This window comes from Colossoma macropomum, unplaced genomic scaffold (genome assembly GCF_904425465.1).
Source record: "Colossoma macropomum unplaced genomic scaffold, Colossoma_macropomum, whole genome shotgun sequence".
NCBI classification, from domain to species: domain Eukaryota; kingdom Metazoa; phylum Chordata; class Actinopteri; order Characiformes; family Serrasalmidae; genus Colossoma; species Colossoma macropomum.
The window spans coordinates 235,034-255,363 of NW_023496050.1; the positions used below are offsets into that span (position 1 = coordinate 235,034).

Consider the following 20,330-nt stretch of genomic DNA (forward strand, 5'->3'; position numbering starts at 1 on the left):
CTCACAGGAACCCACAGGAGAAAACACACACACACTCACACACACACACTCTTACACACTCACTGAGAGGTGCGCGAGGCCGCAGGTCCACAGATGAGTCCACGCGCAGGAAAAAAAGGTGCACGAGCTTCAGAGGCAGCAGCATTTTACTGCATATGTGCGTTTGGAGGGACACAAGGAAGAAAGGACCATCACACACACACGCACGCTCACACACACACGCGCGCGCGCCAGATAGAGAGAGTCTTTTCTCTTTTCTTTCTTTTTTTTTTCTTTATAAACACAGAACTGCTTTTTGTTCCTCATTTTTTCATTTAAAGTGGAGGGGGGGGCGCGTTTGATCACATGATTACAATTCACCTGAGATAAAACAAAGGACGCACAGAGAGAGAGAGAGAGAGAGAGCGAGAGAGAGAGAGAGAGAGAGAGAGAGAGAGAGAGAGAGATGCTCTCGTGCATCTCCTTATCACACTCCACATTCATGGCTAATGAAAAAGTCAGTGATTTTTGGAGGTGGGGGGTGGGGGGGACGCTAGACACAAACACAGGGCCTTATTGTTGGGCAGAACAGCGCGCGCGTTTGTGTGCGCGTGAGACCCCCCCCCACCACCAACTCCATCTCTCCTTTCACTATAGGCTATTCTCTATATTCTCTCTACGTTCTGTCTATTTGCTGTACTGGGTCGTTTTTTTCCCGCGCTCGGTGTGTTTACAAACACTTTTCGCGCTCTATGCTGTTTAAAAAAATCAGCTTTCAGATGCGCGCGTGCGGTATAACGCACCGGCTAGTGCGGTCGGGGGGTGTGCAGAGCGAACAGAATTCCAAGAAAGAACGCTGGAAATTCCTAAACAAACCAACAAACAAACAAACAAAGAAAAAAAACGTAAAACCCCCGTCCAAAGCATGCCTTGGTTCTTCAAGGGTTGTAGTAAGGCAATGGTTCTATTTAGACACGAGTGCTATAGAGACCCATTTCATGGTTCTTTGCCTGGTGAAATGGCTCTTCAGATTGGTGAAGAATGTGTTGCTTGTGGTTCTTTTTGAAGATGGTTTCATACAGCACCAAAAAGGGTTCTGCTATTGTTACAAGCTTGACAAAACCCCTTTCGGTGCTATATAGAACCATATATAACACATTCTCCATCCATCTGAAGAACCATTTCACCATGCTAAGAACCATTTTTTCATGAAATGGTTCTATATAGAACTCGTGGTTCTAAACAGAACCTTTCTCTTTACTAAAGAACCCTTGAAGAACCATCTTTTTAAGAGTGTAGAAGGCCTGCAGGCGGCAAGGCGCGCGCTGACGGAAAAGAATTGGAGGAAAGAATGTGTGGGAATTCAAAACTGGAAAACCGTTAAAATCAACCGAAATTAACCGCCGCTCGCGCGCTGACGGTTATTTTCAAAATGTTTAGAACGTTGTTTCAGATCCGCTTCTGATTATTTCAGCTCAGTGTGAAATGAATGAAGAAACTGAGATTTAAACACAACAACAACGACAGGCTGTTATTTACTGAGGCAGAATCTCTTCACTGCTCAGTAACTGCCACAGATATGGAGTCTGTCCGATAGAAATGCGCAGAAAAGCAGTTTATTGATGCTAGTTATCCGGCTAACTGAGAAACCTGCTTTATTAAATATGTCCTGTCAGTAATATTACTACTATTACTACTATTAATAATAATAATCATAAAAGAGCGCCAATAGTGAAGACTGTACTGCGCTCAGCAGGTGCGCGCGCTCCAGGCATCCCGTTGTCTCGGGGCTCGCGCTGCCCCTGTGGGGGGTAACAGAGCCCGTGGGTATCTGCCCCCTCACTGCCTCCCCCGATCGCCCCCACTGCCCCTTAGTGACCCCTCGGGAAGAGATGTTAGAGCGCGCGGGACAGAACTGAGAGGAGATGAAAGAAGCCGCGAGGAACATTCAGACGTTCAGACAGTAACGGACACCTGAAGAGCGGTCAACGCTGAACACTGGACACAGCTAAAAACCAAGAGCTGCTCCACAAACTCACTAAAGGGCTTATTAAATGAAATATTTTATACACATAGAGCGCACTAACTAAAGAAAGAACAAACAAAGTGAAGCACAGCATGATGAGCTTCATAAACACACATCTGTCAGCATCACAGAGTGGAGTGAAATATTAAAACATGATTAATATGATAAACGGTTCTATGTTTATAAGTTTAGCAGCTTTTTATGTTTTAAAAAAGGTGATACATTAACACTGTGCAAAGCTCTTAACACATGAAAATACTCTTAAATATGAGACACAGGAGTAATTTACACGTATATACACAATGTGAGTCTGGAAAAATAATAATACATAAACTGGATGTGTGTATTTTATACGTCAATATCACTGCATTGTTTTTATTGCGTTTCTGAAAAAGAGATCCTGTAATAAAGTGACTGAGGGAGAGCTGTGACTTTTGTTTTAGGACATTAATTACAATCACTAAAACGCTTTGAAACTGCCAATTAGTCAATTTGTACAGGCTTTGTATTTATTCATTAATTTAAAAATACCAATAACGTTAAAACAGGCTAAATACATAAAAGTAATACAAATGAATCAAAAACTAATCGTTTTAAAGATTGTCTCGACAAATTGCATTAAAAAAGTAATTAAAGGTAAAAAGCTCTGACTCTTCAGGAGTGTCTCTGGAGCTGATTGGTTGCAGTAGTCCCGCCCCCTCTGACTGTCAGCTAATCAGTGACGCGCTAGCGGCGTGAGGGGGCGCCTTCATCATCAGCCAATCAGCGGCAAGCTGCTGCAGCTTTAAGAGACTTTTCTAATTTTTTTCCACAGATCGTTTTTCTGTTTTTTTCTCTCGCGCACAACGGCGCTCTTTAAGTCCCGCGCGCAGCACAGAGAGCGCATTCATACAGCAGCACACGGACACGCGCAGCGGAGAGAGAGAGAGGGAGAGAGAGAGGGAGAGAGAGAGAGCTAGAGAGAGTGGGGTAAGAACATTATTAAACTCTATTATTGTTATTAATTTTATTATTAATATGTTACAGGGAGCGCGCAGTAAGTGTTAACATCAAACTGTATTATTATTATTATTATTATTATTATTACTATCATTATTATTATTATTATTATTATTATTATTATTATTATTATACTAGAGACAGTGCGGAGCTTCATTATTGCTATTATTAATATCACATTATTACTATTAGGATTGTACGAGGTCTGCGGTTTGAATTTTACAAATAAAAACTTTTAAAAGCTGCGTTGAATATAAAATGTTTAATTAAATATTTATTTTTATTATTATTATTATTATTATTATTATTATTATTATTATTATTATTATTATATTTGAGCTCTTATGAAACTTATAAACTAAAGCGTCTTCCTAAGGAGCTCTGAATAAAAACACGCTTAATAGACAAATAATCATTTCAAAATAATTAAAAAGCTTAAAAGTGTAAAAAGTGTAAAAGTACTGAAACAGACGGGATTTTAGCTGCGGTGACGGAAACATTCCGTATTTTATTAGACTTATTTATTTATTTAGAGTTTTCGTTATCAGGAACATTTAGCAGAACATTTCAGACGCACTTTCAGCTTCAATTATCAATGTTTGCTATTCATTTTGCGTTTTCTGTAATTATTTGTGCATTAATGTCTAGCAGTTCCGGTTTTTCTTCACTCGGAATAAACAGAAACGCTGAGAAACGCCTTAAGCATGTTGATAAATATATAGTTGCGGTAAGTTTGCGCTGCAGTGTGTTCAGGTTCGGTGTGTGAAAGTTTTCGCTCCTGAGAGAGTGGGGCCGATTTTGCTCCGGCACGCGGGAATTAAGGGCAGATAATTAGAGAATTATGCAGCGGAGCGCGAGCCACTCAAACATGCAGAACAGGGTCACACAGTACAATAACGCTGAATAAACAACAATACACGATAAATAAACAAGAAATAACAACAGCACATCATAAACACACCGTAAAGACACAGTAAGGCAGTGTAGTGCGGAGTTTCACTGAGGCTGAAACTCTCTCTGCAGTTAAACAGCAGCTCTGCACTCAGATGCGTCCATTAAATAAAACTCACACACTGAGGCTCTGTTCAGCGCGAGCAGACACACACACACACACACACACACACACACACACACACACACACACACACACACACTTCATTCAGGCATGCGTGGAAACCTGTAATTATCTATAAATAAATATATTGAATATATATAATTAAATAGAACATTAAGCCATTCAGTGTACAGGTGATGACATAGAATAAACAGACAGTCAGACAGATAGATAGATAGATAGATAGATAGACAGACTGACATATATACGTATACACACACACACACACACACACACACACAGACTGACACAGATTCATAGTATATACACATTATCTGTATATGTATGTGTATACACACACACACACACACACACACACACACACACATACAGACTGACAGATCGATAAACAGATAGATAGATAGATAGATAGATAGATAGATAGATAGATAGATAGATAGATAGATAGATAGATACCTTACTGATCCTAAGGGGATATATGGGTGCCAAAAGTCAAAGACAAAATGCAAACATCATAAACAAACACATAGACACACAGAAACACAACACAAACACACAAACATGCACAGTACATGTAAGACTTGACATAATATGATATCTAATAAAATACTAAGGATATACGTCAGTTAGAAGTGTATGTTGATACATAATATGATTTTAAATGTAATATATTTTGCTGTTTAATGTAAGTTTGTAAGGAATAATTTAGTCTATAGTCTACAAAATGTGAAATACGAGCTGCTGTATTACAATATGCCTTAATCTATGTATAATAATATGATTTGGGTACTGCATTGTATGTAAGTTTGTGTGTTATGATATGCCTTGATATATAATATGAATTGGTTTATAATTTAGTGTGTTAAATTGGTACTAATAATGAATTGGTTGATGTCGGTTCAGTATTATCTCCAGCCTCCTGTGATGTGTTGGCTTAATTAAGAGCTGGTTTTGGGTGTGATTAAAAGAGTGTTTAAGGATGGACGGTGGCTGTCTATCTTATTGGGCAGCTGAGAAACAAACGGTGACAGAGAAGAGAATACGCAGCCTATACTGTCCCCAGTTAGTGCATACAAGCAGGGCCTTTTCTCTTTATCATTAGTAATTGACACATTAAAGAAGAAACAATGTTAATGGTTAACCTGTCAGTGTTGAATATACTGTGGTTTCTAGCTGTACTGTGAAGCTAAAAGTGAAGTTTCAGAGTGAAACTTCAAAACTAAGCTGTAATATTTCTATACAGAGTGAGACAGTTAGCCATAGAAGGCTATAGCTTGTACCTCTAGCAGTGAACACTGACCAATTCAGTGGCGCAAATGCACACACACATACACACACGCGCGCGTGGTTAGTGTTTCCTGCAGCGGCCCGCCCGCGTGTTTACCCAGCCGGGTCGGTATGAAGCGGGGCCCTGTGCTGCTGCGGACGCGGATTATTCCAGCACTCTCCCTCCGGGGAGCTTGCAATAACTGCCAAACCTTAAACAGTAGCTTGTTAGCGGGAGACAGGCCTAAACTAGAACAACACACACACACTTACACACACACCGCGCCAGGGCGGCGGACGCCACCATATGATTGCGAAGTGGCCCTAAAAAATCTCGAATGAATTATGAATTCATTTACCTCGGCCTTTTGGAGTGTTTGTGGCACTGGCACTGCCTGACCAGACAATCTGTAGGTCTGCATATGATGTTGAGTGCTAAGTGATGGCTGTCTCAGATCGGCTCCTGGGTCAGTGCTGTTTCTGTACATTTGGGGGCTCGAAGCCATATTCTGCACACACCCACCCCAATCATGTTTTTTGAATGCAATAAGATTTAATATCTAATTCATTTTGATAAGAAACTAGGTAAGCATTTTTGACAAATGACATTAAATAAATTAGGGCCCTCTGGTGGGTCAGGGACCCTAAGCAATTGATCATACCGCTTATAGCTAGATATAGCCAGTTTATAGTGAACAAATTGGGGTGTTTAGTCATTTTCGGGGATATTTCTGTGTAGACCCTAGTTTAGACCCTAGTGCACTGTCCATTCCCTGGCATGCATTCCAAATGAAACCAACCAACAACAAAAGTGTAATAATAATTTATGATCGTGGCCGGATCTCCCACCATTCCAAACATTAACATGACTGCGTGAACATTTTTAAGTACCTTCTAAATGTTGGTGTTCGTAAATGTTGAAATGAATAATATGTTGTCAGTATTTGTGAGGTTCTAGGCTACTTCTGCTAACGTAGCCAATCAGTGAGTTAGCATCTGGCTCATTGTTATAATATCATTATTGAGTGTCTTGTTTGTTAATTTTTGACATTGTCAAATTTCCAGAAGGGTTGAGGTGTCCCAACGTTCCAGTAAATCTAGTCTCCATTATCTGGGTTGACTAATTGTATTGCCCTAGAGCACTGGAATGCCAGCCACCCTTTTTTTCTTAGATTTTTTTTTCTATCAAAATGAGTCACCTAATTTCATTCTAAAATGGACTAGACTTACTGAAACATCAGGACACTCAACCCTTCCAGAAAATATGTGACATCACATGTAAACACTCAACACTAAAAAGAAAGTAGCACTCACAGAAAGTAGCAGCAGTCTAACTGCTAACTGGCTAAATGTAAACAAAAGGTTGACTGAGTATTAGTACTAGTGCTGGAATACTGGAATGGTTGGGGAATTAGCCACCGTCATGAATTAAATTTGTGAATTTATGGGAATAAACTCCCAGTTAAGCCACTAGAACATGAAATGAACTTGAGACACACCCTTGGTCATGACCAAATCTGGTCACCCACTTTGTTTTGTGAATAGTAATTCCCTACGTAGGGAACTAGGGGCTGATTTGATACCTTATTAGATTCATACTGCAATGTTTTAACCTTCTGTCAATTTCTTTTACAGAGTCACACATCCTTCAATTATTCAGAACACCAGCAGCCTGACTGCGAAGGCCAAGCAGAAAGGAGGTGTTTGAGGGGAGAGTGTTCAAAGAGACGTCACACGAATGGAAAGAACTTTACAAAGAAATAAAGTTGCCCTAATGGCCAAATTAGCCCAGTAAAGGGTTTACTGACATATATAAAAATAAAGAAAAACAAATCTTTCAATTAGGTGGAGAACTTTTCTCCAAACTAAGTGGCAAAGGTCAGGGGTCAGTGAAAACAACAGCCGTTTGGTAGTTTTACCAGTGAGTGAGTGAGGGAAGATGTCTGGAGAGGAGCAGAGTCTGTCTGAGGTAGACATGAGTCCAGGAGTTTCGGATGATGGTCATTCTATGTCCCCCTGTCACTCATCCCATGCCGCAGGTGGGGGTGACTCCCCCCTGCCTGGTCAGCAGCCCCAGCTGACCAGTGAGGAGGCCTCCAGGTTGTCCAGCAGCATCCAGAACAAACCTGAAGAGGAAGATGACCGCTTCCCCATCGGAATCCGTGAGGCGGTCAGCCAGGTGCTAAACGGCTACGACTGGACACTGGTGCCCATGCCTGTGCGCGTCAACTCGGGCAGCAAGAGCAAGCCGCATGTGAAGAGGCCAATGAATGCCTTCATGGTGTGGGCGCAGGCTGCTCGGAGGAAACTGGCCGATCAGTATCCACACCTTCACAACGCAGAGCTCAGCAAAACACTGGGCAAACTGTGGAGGTGAGGTCAAAATTTTATTCTCTATCGCATAAACTCACACATATTAACCGTTTTTTCATGAAATACAAAAGTAAATTATACCATGTTAATTGAAATATTATAAACTAGACAAACAGCACTTTAGATAGCTTAGGCAATAACTGAAGAATTTTGTAAACAATGAGATGTAATTAGCCGATAAATAATACTGTAATTATCTACATAATCTACAATTATTTACAATCAGTTTGTTTGCTTTAAGCTTTTAAATTTATTATAAATTCATTCAAAGCCATATGGATAGGGATGTACTGACATGGGAGTTCTGAGCTGATGCCAATTTCTGATATTTTTATGTATATTTTTGTTGATGCTGATACATAAACAAAATCATGAGAAATATCACAATCATTTCTATGGTGTTACTAGTGTGTTAAAATGAATAAAATGCAGACATTTTGATGCAGTAGTACAGCGTCTTCTCATCCGGAGCACAATTAATGTGATCAAATATCAGTTTGAATTATTGGACAAATATAAACTTCTGTCTTAGACTAATCATTTTTTGTCAATATATATTTAATAACTATTTATTTGCCAACACTCATTGAATTCTGGTATTATTGTGCATTTCTACTATGGCTTTTCCCATCATTTTATAATCATCTTCACCTTGTTTATTGCTCTGGATACACCTAAAACTTTTTATAGTTTCCTACAAATGATCTGTGAGGTTGTTGAGTAGTAGCTATATGATGATAGCAATAAAAAGATATTTACCAGTTTTCATCATATTCCATTAAAATACGCTTTTATAAGTACATTGTGAATGTCGTCACCAACTGCATTTGCCATTACAAACAGGACATAATTAGTCATGTGGAGAATTGAAACGTTGGATAAAAATCATTGTATTCATAGTTTTAAAAGTATTTTAAAATGTGACATTACAGAGTTTTATCTGTTCCAACTTATCAAACCTTAGAAAAGTTAAATATTGTGCTGCATATTGTGTATCATGAAAAGGTTTTGAAAGTGATGTGATAAGGTATTTTTGCCAAATTGCCCAACCCTCGTAGCAGCATCATATTAGGATCACTTTATAAATATTTAAACAACAAAAATGGTTTTATTTTAATGAAAACATCAATATAACTTTGAAAAGTCCTATTTTTTTGTTTTGATTGCTTGGCCCATAAGAGGGTCAAAGGTTAAATTTAAGTTAGCCTTGATCCTTCACTGTCTATTGCAGCCCTGATTGTTTTTCCAGCTTCAGAAATTTTTTTGCTTGGGGGTCCAAAGTTCTGTTTGTGGTGAGTTGAGGGTCAAAAAAGGCAACAGTATGCAAATATATGCAAATAAAGAAAGTAGTTAAGTTGTATTTTAGAACATTACAGTTTATTAATATTTTTATTTAAAAAAAAAGTAATATTTTAGAGGGGTGGGTCAGGGTAACTTTCTGGCAGGCTAAATCAAACATCCAACACTTCGACCAACACTTTGGGCAGCCCTGATCTACAACATTTCCAATGTATAGTATCATGTCACTATAATGATTTCAATGTAAGGTATTATAAAACATTTTATTCCGAGTAATTTTGGACATTTCTGTAGGTGATTAGTCCATTCATTTTCAAATTTTCATACACTTTAATGGGCAGGTGGTATTTTCAAATTATGTTGTAATTGAAAACAACAAAAACAGAGATTTAATTTCAATAGCAACAACATATTTCAATGTTTTTCCTTTTCTAACATGCCTTTAGATGTGTCAAAGACGTAAACACACTCAGGCTTTCATACGAGGATAGTGCTCATGCTGAAACATGATAGATAGTGGGGTATGTGGCTCAAACACACCTTCTGTCTGAATTCCCTGAGAACGTTAAACATGCTGGACCAAACACAGCTCAGCCAAGCCAGATTAGAGAGGCTCATGAGAAAAATCCTTACTAACAACAGTACTGACCAGCCTAATGATCACTGCACCCTCATGACACACTGCACATGTGTGTAATGGTGTGTGGCATTTCAATATATTTCTAGATGGGGGTATGTACACCTAGCCTTACCCCCTCCCACACATGCACAAATGCTTAATCATTCGGGTTCACAAAAATTAGCCCCAAACAAATAATAAAATAAACAAGTCTAATAAATATCCTACCTGTTTCAATACCCATTTTAATATGCCCCCATCCCTTGGGGGAATCCCAAACGCCAACCTAAGGGCTATTCCATTACTGTGTTAGCTTAAGAATGATGAGCTCACTGATGCCAACCTAGCTGAGGGCAAGTGCGTTCTGACTTAAAAATCAGCTACTCACTGTCCCCTCCCCCATATGATGTGAGTGGCCACTTGTGCAAATTTTTGAGTGGTCAGTCAAACTTGGTGAGGACAAATTAAAAATAGTACTAAAATGAGTCTTTAGACATGGCAATAGTGATTTCTTATTTGATTCATTTCTGATTTCTCCTTCAACCATGCAATCCAGTTCCTACCCCAAATCAGGGGGTCCCACACATCGCATATTTCTGTGTGCTTTTCTGCTCTAATGCCAACTCATTAGTTAATTGTGAAGGCCCTGTGCATTAGAGCAGAGAAAACACACAGAAATGCACAGGAACTGAGACTCAGAATCACTCAGCGCTTTAGAAAAGCTCACAGCAGTACTAAAACCCCAGCTAAAATCACATAGTGTTAAAGAAGGTTTAAGATATTAAGACTTTAAGGCGTGTTACAGAAGAAACGAGGCCATGGTGCAAAAGCTTTACTGCAGTTACAGTCTGCTTGCTTGTTTGTTTTTTGCTGTTATCAGTAATGGCAACATGACATGGTTATATTAGTGGACATAATCTGTCATGACATCTCATGACAGCATGTCATATTGACCATAACATGTTTATGGCATAGCTTTGTCAATGTTATGTAGCAGTGTTCAAGTAAAGTGTTACTAAAACTTATTATATATCCTTCATTTCTCATGATGGCGTGAGCAAAGGGAGTATAAGGATGTAATTGTGTTTTTTGGGTTCAAGCAGAGGTCAAGAACTTTCAACTCAGCATATACAATCTCTCTTTGACTCATTCACATACACTAAATTCTATGCTTTTTAAATAGTTTTTGTTTTGCTTTCTACAGCACTTTGTAACATAAGCCCTTTTGGTTTGGTTTTATTAAGTCAGGTAAAATATTTGATTGCTACGCAAAGCAAAACAGCAGTTCAGATAAACAAAAGCAATATTTAGTACAATCAGTACAGTCAATAAAAATCTCACAAACATTTAAAAAGAAACTTCAAATCAATTTGAGTGTTACTCTCCTTCAATCCAGTCCAGTCTCACCACACTGTAGAGTTCAGTGTGCCTGACACCCTCTGCACAGCTGAGAAGTGTTCTAGCCAAACTGTTATTTGCACTAAAATGTTTTTCACAATTACTGTATCATTCCATTAAGTGTACTTTAATACATTTCCACATATGCATATACATATACGTAATATGCAGTTTTCTGAGGTTTGATAAGGTGGAATAAACTATGAATTTAATCAATGTTGTCCTTGAGCTGAAAAGTTAGCTGAAAAGCATTGAATCTCCAGGCCTGGAGTTAGAACCCATCTGTTATATGAACCTGTCTGATATATGAACCGTGTCTTTTTGTGCATCTTGTTCAGGCTGCTAAATGAAAACGATAAAAGGCCGTTTATCGAGGAAGCGGAACGTTTGAGGAAACAGCATAAGAAGGACTACCCTGACTATAAATACCAGCCACGCAGACGCAAGAACGGTAAACCTGGGTCCAGCTCTGAGCAGGATGGCCATGCGGACACTGAAGTCAGCCACAGCCAATCACATTATAAGAGCCTCCACCTGGAGGTGGCCCATGGAGGGGGGGCAGGGTCTCCGCTGGCTGACGGACACCACCCACACGCTGCAGGTGAGGTGCAGGCTCTGGCCTACAGGCATGAGGATGGTGCCACAACTCATATACAGCCAATGTGGCCTCATCCAGCAAATAGTTTTGCTGAAAGCTCTGACACTTAGCATGTGCCATCCACTTGGTTCCTCAGTAAAGCTCCAAATGCAGATGTTCTTAAAAATGTAGACTTGAATTAATGCTACAGGAAACCCAGTTACAAATACTAATGGGTTCCAATCTCAATCCTAGAGATGCCACGCTCTGCACATTTTTGTGTTTTATTGCTACTGACTCAGCTCACAGAGTCTCTGATAATTAGATGATGAGCAGAATCAGGTGTGTTAGATTAGGGGAACACACAAAAATGTGCAGAGCATGGCATCTACAGAACACAAATAAGGAAAAACTGCACTACACTATATACAGAGTACATCCCACTATATATATATATATATATATATATATATATATATATATATATGTATATATATATATATATATATATATATATATATATATATATATATACGATACACTCCTACTACAACACCCTGTCTGCCTACCATTTCATCACAAAAATATATTCAACAATGTGTGATGGAGAGTTTTAGATTTTCATATTATTATAATCAATATTCTAATATATACACCCAATATTCCAATTATAAGAACCAATATTTAAATTGGTAAAGCCAACATACAAATTATTAGAACCAATATCCCAGTTAATAAGTTTATTATCTTTTAATTACTAGGACCAACATTTTCATTGCAAGAACCAACATTCCAGTTATTAAAACCATTTCATTTATTAGAATAAGAATTTCAATTATTAACCGTTTCTGGCAATAACCCTTAACGTTTTTAATGCATTGAACAATAATGAAATTGAGTCAAAAGTTATCTAAATAAAGATGCAAACCCATCACAACTCAGATACATCACAGACCAAAATTTCAAAATTTCAGAATTTTTCAAGCTTCAAAAATACTTTACAGTTGAATCAGTTTGCTAGCAACCAACACAAAACATGTTCACTGGCATTTAGTTTCTCCATTGACATTTCAGAATATTCTATTGGTTTTGTGAAACTGTTACTGTAGTGAATTCTTTGGGAAAAGCTGTCCTGTCTTTGTTGATCTTAAATTAAGCAGTTTTTAAAATAATAAAATGTGCATCAGATTATCTGAATCTCTCCAGCATTCTATCTGACCTGTATTTGTTGATCTTTTTGGGTGCAGGTCCAAACCACAGCCCCCCAACTCCTCCCACTACCCCCAAAACAGAACTCCAGGGTGGCAAATCCGGAGAAGGGAAGCGAGAGGGTGGGGCCAGCAGTCGGAGCTCTCTGGGGGTGGGGTCAGATGGAAGCTCTGCCTCCTCCTCTGCTTCTGGTAGTGGCAAACCACACATCGACTTTGGTAATGTGGACATTGGCGAGATTAGCCATGAGGTGATGGCAAACATGGAGCCTTTTGATGTCAACGAGTTTGACCAGTACCTGCCGCCCAATGGCCACCACCAACAGGGCTCAGGGGCATCAGCAAGCTCAAGCTCCGCCTCCTACTCTTACGGAATCTCCTCGGCACTAGCTGCTGCTAGTGGTCACTCTGCTACCTGGCTGTCCAAACAGCAGCAGCATTTGGGCTCAGATAGTGGTGGGAAGACACAAATCAAGAGCGAAACACATTTTTCCAGCGAAGCCACGCCCGCCGGCTCTCATGTGACCTACACACCACTCAGCTTGCCACACTACAGCTCGGCTTTCCCTTCGTTGGCCACAAGGGCGGCGCCGTTCGCTGATTACGCCGAGCACCAAGCATCCAGTTCCTATTACGCCCACTCCAGCCAGGCGTCCGGCCTTTACTCTGCCTTTTCTTACATGGGCCCTGCACAAAGGCCACTTTACACCGCCATCACTGACCCTGCTTCTGGCCCCCAGTCACACAGCCCCACCCACTGGGAACAGCCCGTATATACCACCCTCTCTCGACCGTGACACACACACAAACACATCCAGCCAGAGACGGACACATAGGCACGGGGGGTGAAGAGGAGGCGGAAGAAGATGATGATGATGATGATGATAATGATGATGATGACGAACATGCTGGCCTGAATGGAACACCCCCAGTAACACAGCCCCACCCACTGAGAACAGCCTGTATTTACCAGCCACTTTCAACAGTCTCACACACACATACACAAGCTGCCAGAGACATAAGCACAGGGGTAAAGAGGATGATGATGAGTATGAAGAGTATACATTGGACCTAAATAAAAACATTTAGGTAGGAGGTGAGCGAGATATGAATGGAAAACAGGTCACTTATAGGGGGGTAACATGTGGGTTGATTTGAGCAAAGGGTAATCAGATTCAGACAGATCCTTTAAAGCGATAGTTTGGCAAAAAATCTACAATTTCCCTCTTATCTCAGTTGTAGATAATCAACCAAGACATGTTTGGTGACTTCAGTTTATTTCTTTAGCTCATTTAGCTACTTTTCAAATTTGATTCCTTTTATCTCTTTCTTTTCCATATCCTTCTAATTAGCATCATGCTACACTACAACCTTAGACTACACATTTGCCTTGTTGAGCTGTTAAGTAATCTTGAAAAGACCTGCTTATGTGGTTTCTGACACTGTAAGACACACTTATCTATAGAATTTGAAAAAATTGCACTGGTTAGGAATAACGTAGCATTACTTGTTAGCGACATTAGCCTCATAGCTCTAGAAACTAAAGAAGCAAACTTAAGACACCAAACGTGGCTTATTGACTACATTTTGGGCTAAGAGGAAGAACTGTGAAAATTAGAGTTTTTGCTGAATAGAGATTAATAAGCAGATTTGACTTTTAGGGTTGATTTCCTAAACATGGATTAAGCCTAGTCTTGGACTATATGACATTCTGAATGGAGAATCTCTACTGAAAAGACAATGTAGTCCAAGATTAGGCTTAACCTCTGTCTGGGAAACTGAACATTAATGTGTTTGTACAAAGTATATTCTCATCTTGTTAAATGTACATGTCCATCTCAGGCGCACATCCTTACAGGCCATAATTACAGAACAGCAAACTTTCCCCAGCACACTTTCATTGCTTTCGTCTCAATCTGAACACATTCACAAAAACCAGCAACACACTTCACACAAAATTCCATGTTACCGAGAAGTACTGACCAAAGTTTTGAGACCAAAACTTTACACTCAACAGTCACGAACACACACATGCGCTGTTAGCCTGGTCCTGTTAGCCAGTTGCCAAATAATTTATGCCAAGCCCCCACCTCCCCCCGACCACAGCCTGATGGCCCAATTTTTCCGCTCCAGTTTGGCTGGATTTGGAGCGATAGTATTTTCTCCAGCACTGACGTGGACACGAGCACTGCCTTTACAAAAACACGGAAATGAACCCGAAAGACTGTTTCACCTGTACATTTAAGTGTTGATCTTTTTTTATGAATTAATATTTCTTTCCTATTAACCAAAACAAGGCCATTTTGTTTATATATAAATATATAAATTTCTTTGTTATAATCTTTACTGTTGATGATGTCCTCGTCGGTTTTTGTTGCCATAGCTACACTGAAGCACCACCACCACTGTCCTGCCTTTTGTTAATGAAGTTAGTTTTGACTTTCATAAATATGTATATATTAGTGTCAAAGATAGATGTGTAGATATTACATTAGTTCAGTAACAATTGTTGCTCATTTTTAATGCCTTTCTTTATTTTATTACCATAAACAAAGAGAGAAGAGAGGATACTGAATGCCAATTTGCCTTATTCTCCACCAAATGTGCCTACAATAGACTGAGACATAATGGAAAGTGAATATATTGTGTACAAAAGCATTTGGGCCAATCTGATGCATTTGTGTCTGTTTTGGTTTATATAAAACAATGTGAATGTTTCTTTCATAAGTGCCAGAGAAATCAGTTATCGAAGTAAATGATGCAATAATTCAAACTTTTATCATGAAAAATGTAATCTATTCTTATCTCAGATATGTAGTCATATGATTATGTGACCCCACACAATCTGAAAAAAAGCTGTTTGGATGGAGGTTCATTTGATAGACTGTTTATTTAACTCTCTTTTTTTTTTTTCTTTGTCTCCTTCTGACCATCTGATTTTGACTTTACTGTTTTGTCTGTCTTTATTTAGTATTAGTATTTTAAAAAATACAAACACTCAATTTTAGAGCTTACATCCTACGGTAGGTGGAGCTTGTTATATATTACAGAACTATTTATATTTGCTGGTATTATGTTTTTATTCACTCTTAATTGTTTTTTCTTTCTTCTTTCTGATGTGAAGTGTTTTTGTTGTGTTGCGTACTCGCTGTATGTTCTTTTGTATTTTGCGCAGGTAAAGGTGTTCCAGTGTGAATAACAGGGTGGAACAGTATAGACACTAACGACCCTTCACTAAATAAAGCTCCATTTTGTCTGCTTTTGTATGAAAACCTTCTCTCGTCATGTATCATGTGTGTATCATGCACACACATACAAAGAACTATTAAGACTGCAGGTAAATATCCTAAATAAAAGAATTAAAAAAATAAATTTACTAATCAGAAAACAAGTGTATTAAAGTAAACAGGGCATTTTGGAGTAAGGCGAAGAGTTAGGCTGCCTGGAGGCCCTGATGTGGGAAAACGAGGCCATCACTATACAACATTTAGTTTCCAGGTTAAACGCTACACTACTGAGCTGGATTGTGTTGTTGTTACTAGTTGATGCTAAAAAGGTTGTAAACAACAACATGGCCACCATGCTAAAAGATAGTACACCTGTTGTGTCCACAGAGAGAGAGACACACACAGAGAGACTGAGAGACTGAGAGAGAGAGACTGGGAGTGAAAGACACAAAGAGACACTGAGATAGACAAAGAAAAAGAGAGAGAGAATGAAACAGAGGCTGAAAGAGACAGAATGACATACACAGATAGAGACTGAGAGAAAGAGAGAGAGAGACAGAAAGAGTGAAAGAAAGACACAAACAGAGAGAGAGAGAGAGACACTGAGGAAGATGGAAATAGATACAGAAGGAGAAAGACTCACAGAGAAGGAGTCAGAAAAAGAGAGAGAGAGAAAGAGAGACTGGGAGAGAGTGAGATAGAGAGAGAAAGAAAGGGAGAGACAGTGAGAGTGAAAGAGAGAGAAAGACAGACCAAAAAAACATTTCCCAGCAGTCCTTGGGGCTGGACGTGAGCGCCTCTTAGGCCAGCACAGTCCCATGCTCTTTATACACACATTCCTGGAAGTGAGTGTGTGTGTGTGTGTGTGTGTGTGTGTGTTGCAGGCTAAGCCTGATTCCTAATTCCCCTCATTTAATCGGCTGTGTGATACTTTACACTAAACAAAGAGAGTCATTCAGCTCTAACGGAGAGAGAGAGAGAGAGAGAGAGAGAGAGAGAGAGAGAGAGAGAGAGAGAGGGCAAAAGAGAGAAAGAGGGACAGAGATAGAGAGCAAGAGAGAGGGAGAGGAAGGGAAGAAAAAATTAAAAGAGGGAGGGGAAGTTTGGGGGGAGTGAAGCTTTGGCCTGCAGCTTTACTGAGATAAAAAGAGACAGAGAGAGAAACAGAAAGACACAGAGGGAGGGTGGGTGGCAGGTGAGAGAGAGAGAGAGAGAGAGAGAGAGAGAGAGAGAGAGAGAGAGTGAGAGAGACATTAATGAGATGAATTATAATTCAAGTATATGAGTTTAATGTGTCAATTTCTCATTACTTTCTCATTTTGTCATCACTTTGTCTAGATTTCAGGCTAGTAGTTAAGTGTACTTAGCAGTGCAATCTGCTCACCTGTGTTTGCTTTGTTCTGATTTAATTACAGCAGTTTATGCAAATCTACAGCATGAAAGATTTCACTCTGATGTTGTGTGCGGGTAAAACATTTTAAACTCAATACACTGTGCAGGATTGTGTGTGATGGTTTAAGAGAGAACAAAGCTGCAGATGATGGAGGCCGGAAGTCAAACTTTTGTACAGTAAAAGGTTTCCTTACTTGGATGGCTTAATGTAAGAAATGTGAGTGAGCCTGTTGTTGTTTGGTCAGGCTCCTTACATTATGTGAGCCCACCTCGTCCTGGTCAATCATGACAATGCTAGATGCACACATTTTTACCAGTGACATGCTGTTACTTATTAATCTAACACAATGGCCCAGTCTCACACTGGACTCTGCTGCATTGCCCTAAAACTGCATACTGCCATACTCTACATACTATACTAATAAATAGAATTTTAACTGCGGTGTACTACTTTTGACGCACTATTTAGTATGAGAGTATGTGATTTTGGACACAGCCACAGTGTCACTGATACTAAGTTCCACTAAAAACACAATACCTGCGAAACCTCATCACAACTAGCCTGTTCAAAAACACAATCAGCACAGCATTTAACAAATAACACTAAATTTATGAAACCTCTGAAAGTAAGATAATGGAAGTCCAGCAAAATGGCACACTAATATCTCGCTGCTGTCGGGACAAAACCTTGTATCTCCAAAATGATAACTTTATAAGAAAAGAAAAAAAAATACTCTACTTTTAATGTAAGTCAATATAAGTGGACTTTTTTCCCCCCAAGTGGGGGACGCTTCTTTTGGTCTGTTCGTCATGAAATTTCCAAACAATGTAAAGGGCAGCAAGCAATTTTCAAATTAGGTCAAAAACTGAAAAACAACAAAAATGAAGATACAAAGTTTTATTCTGACAGCAGTGATATACAGACCTTTAGCCAGAGCTGAAATAGCATAACAACCATAAATACAGCTGTTATAAACTCACCAGACCAGTAAGATGAAAACACTTTGGCATCAGAGCACATATATGTTCTGATTTATTTTAGTTTATTTAATCTGCTGTGGTTATACTTGTTCTTGTTTCCTTTTACAGGGACTCTTATTTTGAAGGGCTAGGTACTGTGTGTGTTTTTAGCAGCTTCAGTAGCTTAACGAGCTAACAGAGTAGAGCTGAGACTAACAGATGGAGATAAAACTACTTGTAGCACCATGTTTTACCTATTTTCTGTTGTCTGTTGCTGAGTTTTCAGTAAAGCTGAGTTTGACCTGTCTGAGTTCCATGGAGAAACTCCCCTGTGCCACAATACTGTAGCATACAATTATAAATTGTAAATTTGAGGGGACTCACCAAAACTGGTCTGTGTCCTATTTAATCATGAGTTATGTCCGCCTAGCATTTCACTTTGTAATTCTCTCAAATGGATTTAAAATGAGCACCTTAACTGTATTCGCCTGTATAAGCAGGTCCTGTTATGTTGGCCTTGTTTACTAAACCTGGTGCCAGAATGTTTCAATAGAAGATAATGTGACCAATCATTTTATAGCAATGTGTTCACTTTGCCTAGCAACGGCCACGGGACTGGTTAAGCGTGTTCTCCCGTTCCTGAAACAGTATTGATCTGCGCTCTTGATTGGCTAATGGCAGCGCACTAAATCAGACAGAGGCTGCTGGTCAGCAGAGACCATGGTTAGTTACGTTGTAAACATGATTTATAAACTAGTATTCATGTTTTCTATCCTGTAGCCAATTTCACAGATATCATTTAGTAGAAAATGATGTCTTCTTTTTGCTCGTGGTGACCAGTAGAGCGGTGCTCCAGCACTCATAATGGACGACACAGCCCCGCATCGACACATCAAATTAAAGCAGGGAAACAGCTGATTTAGGCCATGAGTTAGAACGATTAACTATCAAGCAGCTGCGAAATCTTGCTTTCTTACCTCAGTCAGAGTCAGTCTTACATAAACACAGACCTCTCCGGTCAGCTTAGGACGGGCTGGATGTACACAGTAATGGCATCAGCGGAGCCGGTTTAAGGGCCCGGCCACTTACTATTTCTCCGGTTATATCAGAAACCTGAACGCCAGAGGGCGCCCGCGAACGAGTTCCGAATGAATGGCAGTAAACGGAGCCAAACGGCTAAAAATTAGTAGGAAAAAAAAACAAAACACGTTGTCCTGAATATTTGTCCAGTAGCTTCCTTCGATTTTGGGAAGTACAAGAGTGTATTTCACTAAAAAAGCAAAGGAATCTTAACTGTACCTTTCCTTTTTTTCTACAGCAAAGGTTCAGGAGGACTATATAGTATTACTGCTACTCAGTGCTGATTGGTTGGCAAGTGGAGCAGTTCATTGGCTGAGTCATGAACGTACAAGAGGCACCATTACAATGTCCTATAACTGGAGTTCAAAAGCACTTAAATATAAGAGTTAAAATGTTTTATGCTGTTCAGGAAATTAACAAATTCTTCTGTATAAATCATTTTTAACCATTTGCAAACTATGAATTTGCTCAAATGCTTCATATTAACCCATTCATTTTGAATTCTAGCCCTCTAGCGTTTGACCAGCCCACAAGACATTACTGAGGCAATTCTGCTAACCACAAATTCTCTGTTGTCATCTCTTATTTGGGTAAAATAAGACCCAAATAAACCCCCAAAAATCCAGCTTTTTCAACCAGCTTAGATTAGGCTACTGTTCACTGGTTTTACAGCCCTTAAAAAGACAATTCTGAACTTAAACGTTATTAATGAAACTTGCTTTTCATGAAAGAGCAAACCTGGAATTTACAACTGCCAGATTAAATCAGGAACATTTTAAAACAGTTCTGCTATGTGATCTATTGTGTTATCATGCGCCTAATTTTACGTTCACTAAAAAAGAAAAGCAAATA

At 39.4% G+C, this 20,330-nt stretch overlaps 1 protein-coding gene and 1 long non-coding RNA gene across 2 annotated transcripts; both read left to right on the forward strand.

Moving 5' to 3' along the window:
* Window positions 1-2,837: 2,837 nt before the first annotated feature.
* Window positions 2,838-7,152, forward strand: LOC118804541. The gene is made up of 2 exons (XR_005006992.1): window positions 2,838-2,974; window positions 6,981-7,152. It is a non-coding gene; the product is annotated as an uncharacterized LOC118804541 (long non-coding RNA).
* Window positions 7,153-7,157: 5 nt separating this feature from the next.
* Window positions 7,158-13,737, forward strand: sox10 (SRY-box transcription factor 10). The gene is made up of 3 exons (XM_036565033.1): window positions 7,158-7,718; window positions 11,373-11,635; window positions 12,859-13,737. Exons 1-3 carry the CDS (start codon window positions 7,285-7,287, stop codon window positions 13,614-13,616), a joined length of 1,455 nt encoding a protein of 484 aa, XP_036420926.1. The 5' UTR covers window positions 7,158-7,284; the 3' UTR covers window positions 13,617-13,737.
* The last annotated feature ends 6,593 nt before the right edge of the window (window positions 13,738-20,330 follow it).